Source organism: Brachyistius frenatus, unplaced genomic scaffold (genome assembly GCF_029030835.1).
Source record: "Brachyistius frenatus isolate BFR_SWC_R1_liver_20210118 unplaced genomic scaffold, ASM2903083v1 Contig_61, whole genome shotgun sequence".
NCBI classification, from domain to species: Eukaryota; Metazoa; Chordata; class Actinopteri; family Embiotocidae; genus Brachyistius; species Brachyistius frenatus.
In genome coordinates this window covers 830,001-848,803 of record NW_027210660.1, presented here as the reverse complement: position 1 = coordinate 848,803, position 18,803 = coordinate 830,001, and the positions used below count along the sequence as shown (strand labels likewise).

General features: G+C 41.9%; 1 protein-coding gene across 3 annotated transcripts in view; it reads left to right on the top strand.

Annotated features, from left to right (window-relative positions):
* The window catches only part of epha4b (eph receptor A4b), an 86,190-nt gene that overhangs the window by 41,567 nt on the left and 25,820 nt on the right, over nucleotides 1-18,803 (top strand). For all 3 annotated transcript variants that reach the window (XM_069706108.1, XM_069706107.1, XM_069706106.1), the window contains exons 6-10: nucleotides 1,037-1,192; nucleotides 4,093-4,428; nucleotides 5,441-5,553; nucleotides 7,634-7,796; nucleotides 10,018-10,126. In XM_069706108.1, coding sequence (XP_069562209.1) covers nucleotides 1,037-1,192; nucleotides 4,093-4,428; nucleotides 5,441-5,553; nucleotides 7,634-7,796; nucleotides 10,018-10,126 — 877 coding nt within the window. The remainder of the gene's footprint in view (nucleotides 1-1,036; nucleotides 1,193-4,092; nucleotides 4,429-5,440; nucleotides 5,554-7,633; nucleotides 7,797-10,017; nucleotides 10,127-18,803) is intronic.

Here is an 18,803-nt window from a genome sequence, read left to right as displayed (position 1 = left end):
GTCAACAACCATACAGTGAGTTTTATCCCTTGCGCTCTGACCCAGACACAGGCCATGACAGTTTCATGCAAAACTCGAATGGTCATTTAACAGGACTAGCGGAAGCCCACAGGTAGACTCATTCCCCACGGTAACAGGTGCAGTACTTGCTCCGACAAGCGCATGCCTGCACGGCTCATAACAACAAACAAATGCCCGTTAAGGCCAGAGCTCCAGGTTGCACATTTCTTCAACAGCATTGCACTCAGCAGATCTACTGTGTATGGTTTCAATCTTTTGACATAAATTGTTCAAATTCCTTTAATTATGAGGTAAAACCAAAAGGGAGTGCCCCTGAAAAGTTCTTAATAATCCTTCATGGCACAGAGAAAGAGTGTGTTTGCACAACTTTGGTGGTCAAAGTTTAAGAAGAAAGTTGATCTGTAGATTTTGATGAATGCTTGAAATTGAGAGTTTGTGTAATTATGACACAAGTTGCCTTCTTTCAGTGTAGTTTGGCAAACCTGTGGGTTGGTTTCAAACCCCCTGTTGTCAGCTGATTGCTTGAATTTCTTGCCTCATGAATACCTTTTAGAAATGCTCCTGTGTTCCCAGAGCTCAGCAATTACTTTGGTGAGTGTAAAGTTTCAGTAACTGACAGAAATGACAGTCAACTCTACAAAATTAAGACCTTTGTGGCAGAGAGGGGATTTCTGTCGCAACTGCGACTGCTGCCAACGTACATAAACAAGAGCGATGGCAATATTTGTAGTCTAAAGGATAACTTTGTTCTGAGACCAATCCATTCTGGCTTGCTGTCTTTATCATCCATTACATTACAAACAACATTTCAGCGGGCTGTTAGATAAAGTTGCTCTTTACACTACAAGGGTTGATGGAGTTTTGATGCTTCACCGTATATACGGCAGCCACGGAAATGAAGCAAAACATTTTCCCAACACGTGTCTTTATGCTTCATAAACACTTGAGTGTGTCATGTTCTTTTTGCGTTGACACATCCTCTTACTCCGTGTTTATCTTCTCTCCTCTGCACCAGCATGCAGACCCGGAACTTACAAAGCTTCGGCCACAGATGCCTACTGCACCAAATGTCCTCCTCACAGCTCGTCCCCGCATGAACAAGCCGTCGAGTGCATCTGTGAGAAAGGTTTCCATCGTGCTGAGACCGACCCACGCTCAATGGCCTGCACACGTGAGTGATACAAACACCGTCAAAAAGCTCAAACACATGCACCTCTGATTAGCCATCACAATCACAGTATTCACTACAAGGATATATTTGCACATGGATGTTTACATTTTCACCTACAAAATGATTGGATTATATTTTATTCATTGAGTTTGTAATGTGCTCCTGTAAGAGTTTACATTGCACGGATGCTTTCCAATTATAATTGTTTTTCTATATATATACCATTTTTACCCCATCCATTATCCTCTTCCTCAGCTTCTGTTGGTTTACACAGAGATACACACTCAAAACACACACACAGAAACGCACACATATCAATGTCTTTTAGTTATGTGGTTACAGCCCATGGATATCTCAGATAAGAACACTGATACACACACACACACACGCACACACGCACACACACACACACACACACACACGCACGCATGCACGCACACACACACACACACAAAGGGATTGTACCACATTCATCATGAAAAAAGACAGAGGAGGAGAAAAAGGATGAGGTGGAAGATTGAGCGCATGAGAGGGACATAAAGAGATTGATTGAGATTGACGGAGGGATGTGAGAGAGGGAAAGGACAGCGACATTAGGGAAAGAGAGAGACTTTACCAGAGGAATATGGAAAAACTCTCTCTCACACACACACACACACACACACACACACACACACACACACACACACACACACACACACACACACACACACACACACACACACACACACACACGTACACACGTACACGCGCACTCACACGCAAACATGCGTGCACACATACCCAAACCCATTATCAGGTTATGGTAGATTACACTCATTAATCGTTGTAGCAGGTGAGATGTGACAGGTGTTATCAGCTGGAAATGAGTAACGGTTTGTTCAAATATGTATGGGTACACGCGCACACACACACATGCACACACACGCTCTCCTGAATGGTGAAGAGCGCTAAGGAGGATCAAGGGGGGAAAATGAGAAAATAAGGAAAAAAGGTGAGAGAATTAGTCATGGAGATCTGGAGAATGACACTTAAGACACAAGTAAAGAATAGAACAGTTGGGAAAATAGTCAGCTATCAGAGGCCTATAATCTAAGTGTCATCAAAGGATGATCAGTGGCAACGGTGATGATGGACAGGTAAGTATGGCCTTAGGAAGGGAGACAGGACAGAAATATACAGAATTAGCCAGATCAGTCAGCACACCCTTTCAGTAGATTTATGACTGACAGCCTCAATTATACCCAGCATGGCCTCCCATACGTCCAGTGGTCTCCCAGCTCTCCTGCACTTCGGAGAGGCTTGTCACTGGGAAGACTAATCAGGAAAGTCCCAGGCTCTGCTGGTGGCCCCCTGCTCAGCCAGGGTCTGATGAGATGACAGGCCGAAAGGGCATCAACAGTCAAATTTCTATATGTCTGAGATACACGCAGCATGTGGTGCTGTGAGCAGACATAAGGTGTGATTTCCATATGAGTGATTTGCATTCAACAGGAATGGCATGGTTCAGGCTGACCTATATGATATATATATATATATATATATATATAACACACACACACATGTGTGTGTGTGTGTGTGTGTGTATATATATATATATATATATATGAAAATAGCTAAGCAGAGTGAACAAAACAAATTATGTAGCCCTTAAACTCAAAATATAATTTCAAAATATAAAGTCTTATACTGTTAACCTGCTGTTTAGATATGGATTTGGATATGGGGTGTTATATTTTGTTTGTCTGGCATTTTTCATTTTGAGCGTACACAAAAACACAAACTGCAAAACAGCATATGACAAATTATCACATTCATGCCAACAAGGAGCCTGTGGCTGAGAGTCAAGTGTCTGAATGAAAGAGACAAAGCAGAATTTGACCTCTCTGATTTATTCATAGAATAAATAACTGTAAATAATTTTTAACATCCTGTCGGATGTTAAAAATTCTGCATGTTGCCGCAAGTCCATTTCAAAGATTATTCACATATATTAACTTTAAAGTATTTAATTTATCTGTAAGCATGAACACACTCCATCTAAAGCCATACCAAAGAGTGTTTGTGTGTTTCTGTGCCTCCTTAAAAATGATTACTGACACTTTTTGGACTCTGACTCTGTGATACACTAATCATTGCCACTGAAGCTCAGAGTAATATTAACCGCCTTAAATCATAAAATGTACCTGACTCATGAGAAAATTACTCCGGGCACTTTCTATAGATCATTGTCCACTCTATTTATTATCTGCAGTGCAGCCCCCAGGTGTCAGTTAACCTCGCTGCAGACAGCCATCAACTATTTCACATCATGTGAATTCTCTTTGAAGATGGATTTAAATTTGTAAGTGTAATACAATATATTATTCTCATAGCGTCACATTTACAGTCAGCCAGACTCTTTTAATCATTGTGCATTTCAAAGCTATTCATTAACCGAGCGCTAAGTGTTCACCCCCCGTTTGGAGTCAGTTAATTCATTTTAAATTTAATCAGTGTAAATTCTGTTCCTAATAGAAATTGCAATTAATTTGGGTAATGAACATGAAGACAATGCACATTTAAAAAATTTACGTTTGAGAAAATAACACTCATCATGAACTGTCACTGATTTCCACTGATTAACAGTTGGTAACCCTGACATGCCAAGAAAGTTAGTAACTTGCCAACAAAGGCAATAAATAAGAAGACTATTTAGCAAGTGAACATCCATGTTAACAATGGAGGTTTTGAATTTGTCCAACTCCACCAATTTCACACATTGTAAAAGTCGGGGACTGTGAATGTAAAAAAAAAAAAAAAAAAAAAAAAGCATAATACATTTTTTTTTCCAATTTTGAATCAAATATGCAAGTTGTATAAACATACATTAACAAATCTTTGCCTTTATCTTCGCTCAGGTCCACCATCTGCTCCAGAGAACCCCATCTCGACAGTGAACGAGACCTGCGTCACCATGGAGTGGTCGCCACCCAGAGACACAGGAGGCAGAGGAGACATCACCTACAGCTTCCACTGCAGGAAGTGCTCTGGTGATGGCAGGAAGTGCACACCATGTGGTAGCAGCGTCCATTTTGTTCCCAGACAGTTTGGCCTCTCGTCAGCCACCGTGTTGGTCACCGACTTGCAGCCGGACTCCAACTACAGCTTCACCGTTGAGAGCCAGAATGGAGTGTCGGATTTAAGTCCAACACCCAGAGGGACAGTCGTCATAAATGTCACGACCTCGCAGACAGGTGAGGACATATAGGCATACACGGGTTAATGGCACTTTGGGAAAACATCTAAATCCCACAGTCTGACTGTGAATATCAACAACTTGAATCTGTCGACAAAGACAGCTCTTTCAGGGTCAAATTTTTTTATGTGGCAGGGTATTATAGGATTTAAATTGCAGTAAAACTTTAAAAGGAAGGATTGTGCAGGATTTTAGTGATAAGCAGTTTGTAAAGGGTGATAAGAAAATAAAATCCTCCGGGGGAGAACATATTCACCAGCCTGAACTAGAAAGTTGTTGGATACTGAAAAGTCTTTATTAAAACTGTAACCTTATTGCACTGTACTGACAAAACCAAGCTTTTACATGAGAGCTGTAAAATCCCTGCTGCGAGGCATCACTCTGATAGCAAATTACACTTCTGCACCTCTGCTTTCACATGCATGTGCATCTGTCACAGTGTGGGACTGTGGGGAATTTGTGGAAGAGGAGTGTGTGTGACAGGGTGGTGATGACTAATAGGCCTCATACTACTGATGTGTGTGTAATAACAGGAGGGGGGAAGGTGAAAGGGGTGGAGGAGGTTGTTAACCTCATTTAGATCCCCACATGCTACTCTTGGTGTAGCACATACGCACGCACAGACACACACGCACACATAATGTACGCACATTTTTTCCACACACAGGCACGAGCTAACACACACCTTCAACCCACCCGAGCATGTGCCCCAATGTGGGAATTCTGGGTTTGAAGTCGCAACGTTTGGGTTTACACATTAATAATACATTGTAGAATGCTGTCATCACACACGTACTGTATCCGACACCTCGTAAGCCGTCTCATTAGCAAAATTAGATGACACACACATTGCAATGTAGGTCTTTTCATTAAATCACTTTGGCTATTCATCTGAAATCTTGCTCCGAAGCCTGGTTTCTATCCCTCTATCTCTTTATTTTGCTTTCTCATCTGATTGAACTTTCTTTTTTGCTTATGTTTCCTCTGCTTCTTTTTTTTTATATATATAGTGAGTGTGGTGTTGAAGGAGAGGCGGAGCAAGGACAGTGTGACTTTGGCCTGGCAGGGTCCAGAGAGACCCAATGGAGCGATAGTGGAGTATGAGGTCATCTACTATGAAAAGGTGAGAGAGACACTCGCACACACACTCATTATTAAAGAGACACTCCAACAATTGTATACATGAATATCAATTTATTTGTGAAGTAAAATGTTAAAAAGTGAGGCTGTGGAGTTTGAAAGGCCCGGGGGATTTTACTGTTCGCGGCGGGATGAGTCAAATAAAAAATGTTATCAAGATGCATTGTGGGAAGTGTGGGATTCAGCATTTTTGCAGCTGGACACAAACCAGGAAAAAAAATGTCAGGACCTGCTGCTTAATTTTTTTTTCTCTTTTCTCTTTTAAGTCCAATGAATTTGAAGGGAAAGGTTGAAATTCTGGAAGGTTTTTGGACGGATTTGTAAGCTATGTGTAACTTATTAATCAGTCAGAGGTATAGTTGGGTACATTTTGTGATTTAGACAAAGCTGTTTGGAGCAGTAGCTTCATGTTTACCATAAACATGAAAGTGGTATAAATATTCTTATCTGACTCTTGTCAAGAGAAGGAGTGTTTCTCCTAAAATGTCCAAACATACCTTTATGTGCATACTATTGGCTCTTTTAAAATTCTAAGCACATGATCTAAAGTGCACATGTCCAAATCCACTTTTGCTAGTTTAACTGTGAATAATGTGAGTGAGACATATTCATTTAAGGGGGCTGTACTTAGTCTCTTAATTAATCTTATATGTGCTGTGGACATAGCATGAAATAAACCAATCAGAGTGTCAGCTCCCATTCATTTTAAAAGCCAAGTGCACTTGCACCTTGGCAGGTCGCTATTATAACAGCGGAATTAGCAGGTTGTAGGAAACAGCGCTTTCGCTGCAGAGAAAACATCTGCTTGTGTGCAGATTGATGTACACAATACAAATCTCTCACAATCTCTCCTAATTTTTTATCTTTTGCATGTTGGTGCATGTCCCTGTATGTACGCACATTGTGCATCTATCTATGTGGGCACATTACCATTTTAATAATACACCCTTAAATTAACAGTAAAATCCTGCACCAACGACTTAAGACCAGGTTTTTGTAGGTCAATAAATTTCTGCTGCCTCAAGATAGCAATACACCAACCATGCACCTGATCACGGCTCCTTTTAAAACTGACACTCCCATGGGTGCAAGTATATTTGCTATATAAACAACACAGACGCTGGATGGGAAAATTACCACTGTGTCTCACCGAAACTAGAAAAGACACTCGGATTGCACTCATCGCCACTTTGGGTCGGCCCTAAATCACTGGTGTACCGCTTTAACAGTTTAAGTCCAACCCTAATCCTCCCTCTCCTTTTCTCTAGTTCTTCATCTACATGTTGTCTGTGCTGGTAGGATGTGGGTTTTGCCTTGGGGCATATCTGTAATGACTTGTTCATCACAAGAATCTCTCTCTCTCTCTTTCAAACGCTCTGTTTCCACTGCGTTATCCCTCACGTCTCCTCTACTGCTCACACCAAGCTAATTAAGCACACATCTGTCGAAACAAACCTCATAAAACACAGCAAAGGTGATGAAATAAGCCTCTGTGTGTGTGCTTGTGTGTGTTGGCAAGCATTAACCGTAAAACAGTGTTAATCCATGTTGTAGAGTGTCTTCCATTAGGTGGAGTATCAGCCTCTCTGCAGGGAATCAGCTTACTGACAGACACACTTATTCTTTATTTATCCTCACACACACACACACACACACACACACACACACACACACACCTGGGTGCGCACACACACAAGGCAGTCGAGGAATGAAGTGAGACGGGACTCGTAACTACATATTGCCCCAGAGTGTAGAGAGGACAAGATTTGGGACCTGACAGATGCTCATGTATAAACACGACCAAATGGTCCAGTGATGAACAAATGAAAACTTAGTGAGGTGTATTCGGCCCCTGGAGACATTTAAATTCAACTATTTGAGGTTTCTATTATTTTCAGACTTTCCTGTTTTTTCTGTCTCTCTCGATACCACAGTTCATTGCTCTACATAAAACTCTTTGAGGTTTTTTTTCCTATCCATTTTCACTTTATTTCTCTGACACTTCATATTATCCACTGAACTTCGTATTTAATTTTCTCCTCTGGCTCTTTCCTCCGCTTCAGAACCAGCGGGAGCAGAACTACACTGTTTTGAAGACTCGCTCCAACATGATGACAGTGGACGGGCTAAAGCCTGGGACCACCTATGTGTTCAGGGTCAGGGCTCGAACCGATGGGGGCTATGGAAGCTACGGTGGAGAGATCGAACTGGAAACCAGCCATGAAGGTAAAGTGAAGAATAATACATATTTGTTTACTTGTAATAAATTTGTAATATAGGTTTTCCTTTGTTTTGTTTTTTTGTTCTGCTTTGTGCAATTGGTTTGTCATTTTTTTTCCATCTATATTGCCTGATTTAAATGTCCCTGTGGTTTTCATCTAAAAATTGGAATAGCAAGCGGTGGCTGCATTTAAAATAGTTACACGCCAGGGTCTTTAAAAGCAATCCACAGTGTTGACATAAAAAAAAAAAATCCAAACTAAAATTGCAGGTGATGAAGAGGGACAAAGATTAACGGCACAGCAAAATGTACTGCCACATCCTATCAAGAGTAGTAAGACTCTGATTCATGCCTCCAACAGTTTAAATCAATCCACCGGATGGTTATAAAACAGCTCACTTTCATTCGAACGGCTTCTTCAGTTCGGCTGTCAGACAGAGAAACCTTGGCAGCCTCACAGGTTGTCATCTGCGTATCTGAACCAGTGGCTTGAAAGTATCCTGGAATACTTATCAAGTAAAAGGAAGACAACCCAATTTCACGAGGAAGGAAAAGAAATGCATTCCTGGATCGGAGATTTTGATTCACACATACAATGAAGCAAAACTAAAGGTTGGAGGAAGATTGGGCCAGACAAAGCCATCAGTACAAGCACAAATTAAAAGGACAGAAAATGAAAATAGCCTGGATTTCTCCGTTTTTTGTAGCCATTTGATGAATTCATTTAAACTGGACTGGACAGCTTAGCCTACTACCTGGATGACTCAAGTTTTAAGACTAGTTTCATTCTTCCCTCCTGCCACTATACTGTGACAACAGTGATCTGTGAAGACCAGGATTAATTTTGCTTAAAGGTGCCATTCTTCTTACATGTAGGTAGAAGCAGAGAAGACAAAAAAGGGATTTTCATCCAAGCCAGAGGAGCCAGACCTCACAAACAGCTCTGGGAAAACGGTCTCTAACATGATATTTTCAAACTAGCGGTCACCCGTCCATTTCTCCTTTGTTTGCTGTCATCCACTTTCATTATCGCTTCATTATGTGCTCTAGGATTTTCTGCTTTAGAGGCCCTGTAATGTGCTCTTCAAAGTGGTCATTGATTCCTATACAGGGAGGCAGAGGGGGAATAAATCAGTAAATATATAGCACTGCACCATAGATTGTCTGTGTAGCACACAAAAGGCACACATTAGCCTACAAATCATTCAATAATCAATATAAGTAATACACAGCTTGGCTTCTATTCCTATTCTACAACAAATACCTGTGTCATAAGTTTCCCACAGCAAATGCAACGTATTGAGGTCAAGGTGCAGCATACGTATCCATGGTATATAGAACTGTTACTGAGCCATCATACAAGAGGCTCACAGTCAAGTTCAGCATTGTAGAATACAGGATCAGCCAGATGCAGCTGACCCCGTAGCAATCACATCAAGGTTATCTAATCAGATCAATTGTATTGATTGTTAAAGAAGGGTGTCAATGTGTGTGCCACTAAATGTAATAGGAGATCAATGCTCATCTGAGCCTGCCTAAGGGCATTAATTTGCCTCTTTAACAAACACGCACGCACGCACTCTCTCACACACACACACACACACACACACACACACACACACACACACACACACACACACACACACACACACACACACACACACACACACACACACACACACACACACACAGAGACACACGTGTCTGCTCATGCTTAGCAAAACCAGATAAATGGGGTATTTGTTTTGAGTAATGGCTCGATTGGTGTGGCGTAAAAATCGATGCATCTTTGCAGAAAGTTCTCGGCGGTAGCCTTGTTATGTGCAATGTTAACATATCCATTTGGACAGCGCAGCCGAATGGGAATGGCTTTCACGTCCACTCTCATACCCTCACAGGCAATGCAGAGGGAGAGCGCTTTTCATCAAGCACCTTACTTACTATTCCCTCCACCTCCTTCTCTCTTCTACTCGTTTGCAGATCTCTCTTTTTCCCTCTCCTTCAGCCTCTGTCTTTTATCTCCTTTTCTATTGCTATCATATTTCATTCTCTCTCCATCTTCTCCCCACCGTATTCGCCGCCTCACTTGCTGCGTTTTTAACTCCCAGTCTCCCTTAGTCTTTTCTCTAATCACTCTCCTCCTGCAGAAAACAACATCGACTTCCTTCCATCCTCATTTACGCTTGCTTTAATAATCCACCGTGCCCCCTTTTTTCTTCTTTGTAGATGTTTTGGCCATTGGGGACCCAAACCAGTCCACCATTCTGGCTGTGTCCATCACAGGGGGAATCGTTCTCCTCATCTTCTTGGTGACTTGCTTCGTTGTCAGTGGAAGGTAAGGTTGACACATGATGACACGTTACCCCCCTTCTGAGACTTCTTGTCAAGATCATAAAATGCTTTTAAAGTAGAAGCCAAACACCAAAACCTACTATCATAATATCAAGTATTTCCTGTGCAGTCTGAGCCTGTTTCATCTTAATATCCTCTTCTGTCCCACACACCTTCATTGTCGTCCAAAACTATGAAAAACACATCAGTGGTTGACACTGTATCACTGGCTGAATGTGTGCTCTACACTTTATTTGGAGTTAGTTTCACACTCACCAGGGTAATAAATGTACAAATGTACTATGCTCTATTTACTCCTCTATTCACAGTATTTACTCCTTTTGGAGTAACGTTTGTTAAAAGAGCAGCTATTACAGGAAATAATGTAGCATTTGTAAAAATGAAACTATATTATATTTGCTGTCAGGTTTTAAAGATTTCTATCTACAATAGGAATAAATGGGTTTGGGGATGTCCAAGTATTTAGATGAACTAACGTCTTGAGGATTTGGGGATTTCCTGACTGTAACAAGAGTATGGAGCATCACCTGCCTTGTCCTTTAAATTGGTGTTGTACAGTTTCTGGACCTCTGAAGCACAGTGAATGAGCTTTGCATCTGTCAACAGTCACTTTCAGGTTCAGCTACTCACAGCGTTGTCAGTAGTCTCACATTATGGGTCACCAGCAATCAAGACTAAAGTTTAAACTGACTGGCCTCATATACAGATGGCCTATACATGTGCATTCATATACACACACGGGTTACCACATAAGCTGGTCTCTCTTCATATCTCCTGGTCTCCCTCTGAAGGATTACATGTGGGTGTGTCAAAGAAGGACCTCCAGCTTTGACATTTACACGGCTGCCAAAGTTTAACTAAAGGCTGTGTTATTCTGCATGTGAAGAGCATGGACTCTCTATGATCACTCTCTTTGAAGGTTAGACTGTTGTTAATGCTCTGTCTCAAAGAAGGCCAAAGAGGAGAAGGAGATGAGAGGGAGGAAGGGAAATAAAAGATTGCCAATTGGTGGGAGGCGAGGAGATGAAAAGGATCTGAACGAGAGGAGAGGAGAGGAGAGGAGAGGAGAGGAGAGGAGAGGAGAGGAGAGGAGAGGAGAGGAGAGGAGAGGAGAGGAGAGGAGAGGAGAGGAGAGGAGAGGAGAGGAGAGGAGAGGAGAGGAGAGGAGAGGAGAGGAGAGGATCATCGGAGACCTACCGTACCTGTAACTAACTGTTTATCCTCAATGAGTTCCAACTAGATTAGCCGCCTTTTAAGAACTACACACACATCCACATGCATGCAAACATACACAAACTAATGTACACTCACTAAAAACATTAGTATTGATTCAGGTGATTGCTTATCAGGCTGAGTGCTCTATTCACTATTGACTAGGAGGAATGTAATCAGCAGAGACTGTCCTGTGTGCAACACACACACACACACACACACACACGCGCGCGCACAAGCACCCACACTCATGTGTGCTCGCACACGCACACACAGACATGGCACCAACAGCATGTGAATGGAAGCAAATCAACATCTTTTTAATCAGAGGTTTATCATGGTGTTGTCTGTCTAAGAGGAAAAATAACCTGTGAAACATTTTGCGCCATGAACACACATGATGACACAAACACACCCTCACACTCATCTAATCAGGTTTCACAGGCTGGGGAAGTGTTAACTAGGTTTTACATAAGGGTCGATGCACTGCCATCAATTTCAGGTCACCATATCTTCTCCGTTCGTATCTATCTTTCTTCCATTTAGAGGTGAAGACACTTGGGAGGAAGCAGCGTTGATTACGGCTTTCTATTAAGCAACATCTGTACATCTGTCAAAATGTGTGTGTATGTGTGTGTGTGTGTGCGCGTGTGTGTGTGTGTGTGTGTGTGCGTGCGTGCGTGTGTGTGTGTGTGTGCATAGGTGGAGTGTGCGCCATGTTTGTAACTGGGGGAGGAAGTGAGGATCAAAGCTACATCACTACAGAGACAAGAGAGGGAGAGAGAGAGCTCAGGGGGGAGCAAGATGGACAGAAGCGAGGTAGAGGAGAGACACAAGTGGAGACTAAACATATTAGATAGGCAGTGGGAATGACAGAGTGCAGCAAAGAGCGGCAAGAAAGTACATCAGAAGTATGTTTGCGCCACTGGAGAGACACATTTTGAGACGGTGTGAAAGATAAAGAGAAAGAGGAGGAGGCTTGAGAGAGATGAAGAGAAAAGTAGATTGATGGAGGGAGGAGGAGAGCCATGGGGAAGAAGGGAGGGGCGCAAGGAGTGCAAGATGAAACGACAGATTACGAGTGTGTTTGAAAGAGCAGGAGGAGGAAGAGGAGGAAGAGTAGGAGAGACGATGGGTGGGCGATTGCACTGTTAGGTGCAATAGGACTGTCATCTTTGAGGTTTTTGAGGAATTGGGAGAAAATCTAAAAAATAATCCCGCCTTGTGTTGTCCATACCTCCTGCTTTTCATCTGCTCCATCTTATCTGTCAATCAGTCAAATTCTTTTCCACACACAGCTCTCATTCCAATCCCTCTACTCCTGCTTTTCTCTTCGTTTTGCCCGTCTTTTGGCTCTCCAGCTTTCATTTCCTGTTCTGTTCTTGAAATTTACATTTGGATGAACCACCACATCCCCCCTCTCCTCATCCTCTTTTCTCCAATGTATTGAGAATCTGGTGTATTTGCTGAGACCAGTTCAATGTGGACAATGATTAAACTGACACTGACAGTCGGCCAAGTTTTAATTGATTTTCCACCAGACGTTCGTCAGGCCCATTTTTCTCCCAGCTATTTAAATCATTTCCCCAATAATCACCAGGTGCTGAGTTTTTTTTTTTTCTTGTTTAACACCTAGTTCACCTATTGAATCCACAATCCTGACCACATTTTGAACATCCTGACAGAGATTTCCCATCACTGAACTATAAGATAATAATTACACCTCTATAGTGTTCTCTTTTTTTTCTCACATAACCTCACAGGCACATACACCTGCAGCCTTTTGCTGGCAGCGTACTGAACAGCCATGCCTCATAAATGGGCTGATTTGCAGGCTATTCTGTTCTGTCCTGTTCTCGTTTAATAAAGTGCTGTTATGCTATTGTTACCGCAGGAGGGAAAACATGAAAAAACATCGAAAGCTCCTCAGACGCAGCACGGCGCTGACAAATCACACCAGTTATTGCTGTGTGCGTGCCATTATTGCTCGGCGAGTATACGCGTACAAGTGTGTGTTTGTGTGCGAAGTTGGTGCCTTTGTCCTCCTGAGGGTGCTTTGGCAGGCTGGCAGGTGCAAACGACGGGAAGCAAGCGAGCGACTGGCGTAGCCACGGATTCAGCAGATGGCCTTTCACTCAAAAAGCGCTCTCCCCTTCGGTCCTCACTTTTTCCCGGTCCTTGTTAAACATGTTACAGCTACTGCCTCCCAGCATCAGCGTGCGTGTGCGTGTGCGTGTTTGTGCCTCTGTTTTGTCTGGAGTCTAATGATTCTCCAGCCTTACAACCACCTCCTTTTTTGAATAGCTGCAGAGTTTGGTTCTATGCCAAATTCCTGTGTGTTTTCTGTGTTCATGTTTCTAATGTGGGAGTTTTGGTGAGAAGTCAGTGTGAAGTTGTTCCATCTATGTCAGGCCTGTTTTTTTTAAGCCATTTCATCTGCTATGTGTCTCAAAGTCTGCCTTCATAGAGTACATCTGTTGTCAAAGCTGCAGATATTCAGCAGGGAGTCAAAGGCCACAATCTGTTAAATAAAAGTCTGATCCATCCTGCAACCTGGTTCACTCCATTACAAATTTGATAATTTTCTATTATCATCTGTTATATAAATATATTATACACATTTCAGAAGGAGAAAAATAACCTTTTGTTGAGCGGAGTATTGAATAATAAAAGGAGAAAGGCTGAGAGAGAAGGAGACAAAAGAGTGAGTTGTCATAATGATGCTGATACGAGCAAAAAGACTTCTCTGTCTCGCTAATAGAGAGCTGTAACAGCTCTACCTTCGTGACACAATAGCATGTCCTGTTGATGTGCATGCATGTTTGTGCGTGTAAGCTCTTTTACCTCTGCAGCATCTGTCGTGCAGCCCAGGGTTATTCTTAAAATCTTAATGACACAAAAGAGGAGAGGAAGGATGGGAAAAAAAAGGAGAAGCGTGTGCTAATGAAAACACACCACTGAGAGAGAGAGCTGAGTTAAGAGGCAGTGAGAGAAAGAGACTTGTGAGAAACTGCAGCACTAATTGAGTGTAAAACAGCTAGAAAAAAAAGTGTGTGTGCATGCGTCTGCTTGTTTGTATTTCAAAGGAGTTGTGAGAAACTGAAATAAAAAGCACTAACAATGGAAAAGAAAAATGGTGAGGTTTTTTTAATTTTAGTTTGGATGGAGGGAAATATTTGGGGGGGAAAGAAGAAAGCAAAGCACAAGTAGACCCATGATTGCCAAATTGGGTGGCAGTAGAAAATCAGCCAATGCATTATTTTCCCTGTGGGCGGTGTTGGTCTGTTTGCTTGATAATAGCACTAATAATGACTTGGCAGCCAAAAAGATTCTGTGTATACAGATTTAAAACAAAACAGGCCAGTGTGAGGAGGTGTGTGTGCATGTATATGCAACGAAGATGATGATGATGTGGGTAATGTCATTAGACAGATTTTGTATGTGTTGCTTGGATGCCGGTGCTTTCAATTAAATGTGGCTAAGCTGTAGGGTGTAGCCAAATACAGCTTTGTCTGCAGAATGCCTGGAAAGTCACTTACAAACTGTGCAATAACAGCAGCTAGTTGCCGCAGGTGCGAAACTATTTCACGGAGGCTCTATGCAAATGAGCAGATGTTGCAGTGGGATTGATCAATTGTCCTATAAACATCAGACAAATTCAAAACTGCTCTCATCCGGGGTTTTAAAGTTTATAGCGCATTCAAATACATTAGCTGGATGCACGTTATGATCGGGACCTAATCAAGATGTGTCGGTGTAGTAAGATCATTAGGGAAATTAGTCTCACACTGATCTATTAGCAGATTTAAAGATACACTTCACTTAATGATACCGATAACACGCTTCTCTCTCTCACTTGTTCCGTCCTCACGTATTTGACCTTTCACCAGGTTGTAAAAACTATTCTGCTACATTATACCAATTACCGCAGCGCAGCTTCAGACCTCGCTGCTCTTTCCTCACCTACTACCTTTCCTTTCGCTTCTTTTTCTTTCCTTCCATTTCCACTCTCTTTAATGAGACACCAAAATGAAACGTTTCCAAACAGGGTGTTAATGAAATATAGACGGATTTATTAGTCATAACTCTTCCGCTAATCATTTCCCCTTCTAATAATTAGCCCGAGCTGAGTAAATCTTTTTACACTGTGGTCAGAGAGAGCTGAGCCGGTGCCAGAAAAGGGCCAAGATGGAGAGAGAGCGAGAGAGGAAGTGGGAGAGGGAAGGCCAGAAGAAATCTTACTCACTTCTGTTCCTGAACGTTCAATTACATCACCCTGACTTTTTTTCCCCATGATGTTTTGACTCTTAATTAATTATCCACAATCAGCTTTTATAAACCTCTATGTTTATTTGCACTTGAGCAGCGAATGCATTTTGTTTTTTAGTTTGAGACTTAATTTTGCTGTGAAATAATGAGAGTGAATTTAATCCATTGATTTCATTCCCAGTAATTATTTTTTACTTAATAGCTTGATATCAATTGGAATCACTATTATCATGAGTAATGATGAGAGCAGATACCCGCAGCAGGGTGTGTGTGTGTGTGTGTGTGTGTGTGTGTGTGTGTGTGTGTGTGTGTGTGTGTGTGTGTGTGTGTGTGTGTGTGTGTGTGTGTGTGTGTGTGTGTGTGTGTGTGTGTGTGTGTGTGTGTGTGTGTGTGTGTAAGGAGCGATGGAGAAAGGAGGATAGACGTGTCATTTCATTGTCATGCTGGAGGGGTAACTAATGATTTACTGATTTCATTTTTCTAGTCATTCTGATTAGCAGTGAGAAAATAATGTGGAGAGACAGGAAATGAAAGAGGAGAGGAGATGAGAGGTGACAAGATGAGAGGAAAGGGAGAGGGAGGAAAAGACAAGGAAAGGAAAAGAGGCGCGTAGGACGATATGATATGTTTTCTCTATGAATGATCCCCTCTGACTCCTCCTTACCTCGGAGTGTATCAATCCCTACTCTTGTCTTCCAGCCAGCAGACGACTTCTCGCCCTATAAAATATGCCTCGTCATTATAGCTCCTTTAACGTTCGGGTTCAAATTAGTCCCACTAACACGGTTTCTGTTTGACTTCAGTTCATCTCTTTGTACTTTTTCAAGAGTTTTGTCTCGCTTTGTTTCAAGGTTATTCCACCATCCATATATACCTGACTCTCTTCTCTTTGGTGCATAATCAAGCTTTTCACTCTGTCCTGCCAAAGTTTCCCTTCGTTTGATCGCCTCTTTGCCTCCTGTACTTTCGATTCGACATTTTCTTCACTTTTTTTTCCTTTTCCACTCTACCCCTCGTCTCTTCTTCTGTCCCTGAGTGTCTCTGCCTCACACCTTGCCACCTCCATGTTTTTTATTCCTTTCTTCTCCTTTCCCCTCCGTGGTTCAGACAGACACTAGCATTTTGTGAACTGCAGTCTTTTAAAAAAAAAAATGTCCCCTTGGGGATTAATAAAGTAACTATCTATCTATCTGTTACAGCTTAAAAAACAGTAAACTACAGATGTGTAATGTGATGACCCAATCCATACCTGAGAGTCATTCTCTTAATTCCACACCGTACTATCAAGCTTTAGCCCAAAACACTAAAATGCCAAAAGAATCATTGAGTACTCATTTTAATTATCAGGGGAAGTGCAAATCAGCAGATCTCAGTGCTGTAGATGTTGTTATCTATCCCTCAATAGCCTGGAGTCAGACTGAAGGGGAAAATGGGAGCAGCAATAGAGCCTAAGGCTACATACCAATAAATGAAGACTTGGCAGAATACCAACGATATCAGAAGGAGAAGACCTGCTTTGTCACACTTTCTTCCAGACAACTGCTATGATATATAGGTCAAAAGATTTGTGTTACACACACACACACACACACACACACACACACACACACACACACACACACACACACACACACACACACACACACACACACACACACACACACACACACACACACACAACACACACACACAACACATGCAGTATATGACATACAGCATATGTTATATGGTTTATATTCTTGAGGTTACACAGGGCTGATAATCAGAATGGGTAAAAATAAGAAAAGGAAATGATGGGGATGACAAATTATAAAGAAAATATATGTCAAATAAAAATGTTAACTTGTATATTGGCCCATCAAGTTGGCTGTTTAATGTTTCCAGAGTATACAGATGTAAAATGGACATATGTCGCACATGTAAAGCGAATAAAGTAGATGTAGGTTTAGACCATTAGAGGTCAGAGGTCAAACTTCACAAGCCTGATGATCTGAGGAAAAACATCTCGCTGATGTTCAAACAGTAAAGATGATGGATGGATGCATATTCCCAATATACTATTCTTGGAAGGTTGGAGCTTGCTGTTTGCGCCACATTTATGTCCTGAGACAGGCTGACGTTCTGTATTCACCTCATGTCCATGTGAGTTAACCTGTGTGTGCTCGGGTATCTTCTGCATATGGACTAAATACTTCATAGTGTCTGCTGTAGTGAATTTGAGTGTTTATCTATCTCGTGTTAGTATTGTGCTGGACTGGCGACCTGCTCGAGGTGCTTCCTTGGTTTCTGGGTGATGTACGCTGGGGTAGAATCCAGCTTCCTGTTATCATGAGTGGGTAAAAACAAAATGAATATTGTGTTTTCAGAGATGGAGTAAAATAATGTCGAAGTTTAACTGTTTCTTCACTGATTTACTGTTACGTTGCAGTTCAGTCCTACAGAAGACCTAAAGATGTAGATATCTTTCTTTCTTTCTCAGTCTTTCTGAGGCAGAGTCCTTCAACCATGCTGTTGAATGACACTCTTCTTTTTGTCATCTGCTCTTAATCTGTCCATGAATTCACTCAACTTTTCTCTTTCTCACTCGTTTCCCTTCAGGGGGAAGCTGTGTGCTGATAGTGTTATACTTGTCCACTGCCCTTGTTAATCCTCGATCCGTGCAGCCTGAATTTGACTTCTCCATCCTTCTTTGTTTCACTTGTCCCTATTGTAACGATTTCACATCTCCCCCTTGTTGCTTTTTTTGTATTTAGCTATTTTTCTTCTCGTAGCGTCTCTTCTTTCTCCTCCACTTTACCTTCAGCTCTTGTTGTTGCAGAACAAACACTGCCCCACCTCTCCTCCTGTCCACATCTCTTATGGTAACCTTCCAGTTTCTATACGACTGCCTTCACGTCTCTCCTCGCTATTCCCCTCCATCTGATTGCTTGTTAGTTGGTATGCAGGTTTGGACCTCCATTGTGCATTCCCGCCTGTCAGCACTCTCTTTTTCCATCTCCTTCTCCCTCTCTCTAGCTCCGGTCCATTCCCTCTATCAAAAAAACAAAACAAAAAACAAGGCACAACCACAGAGAGAGCAGAGGGCTGGGCCTGCTTAGAGAGGATAAATGATTGCAACAAAAAAAGAAGAAGAAAAAGAGGACGTGTGGGTTATTAGACAAGGGAGTATTTTCACTTAA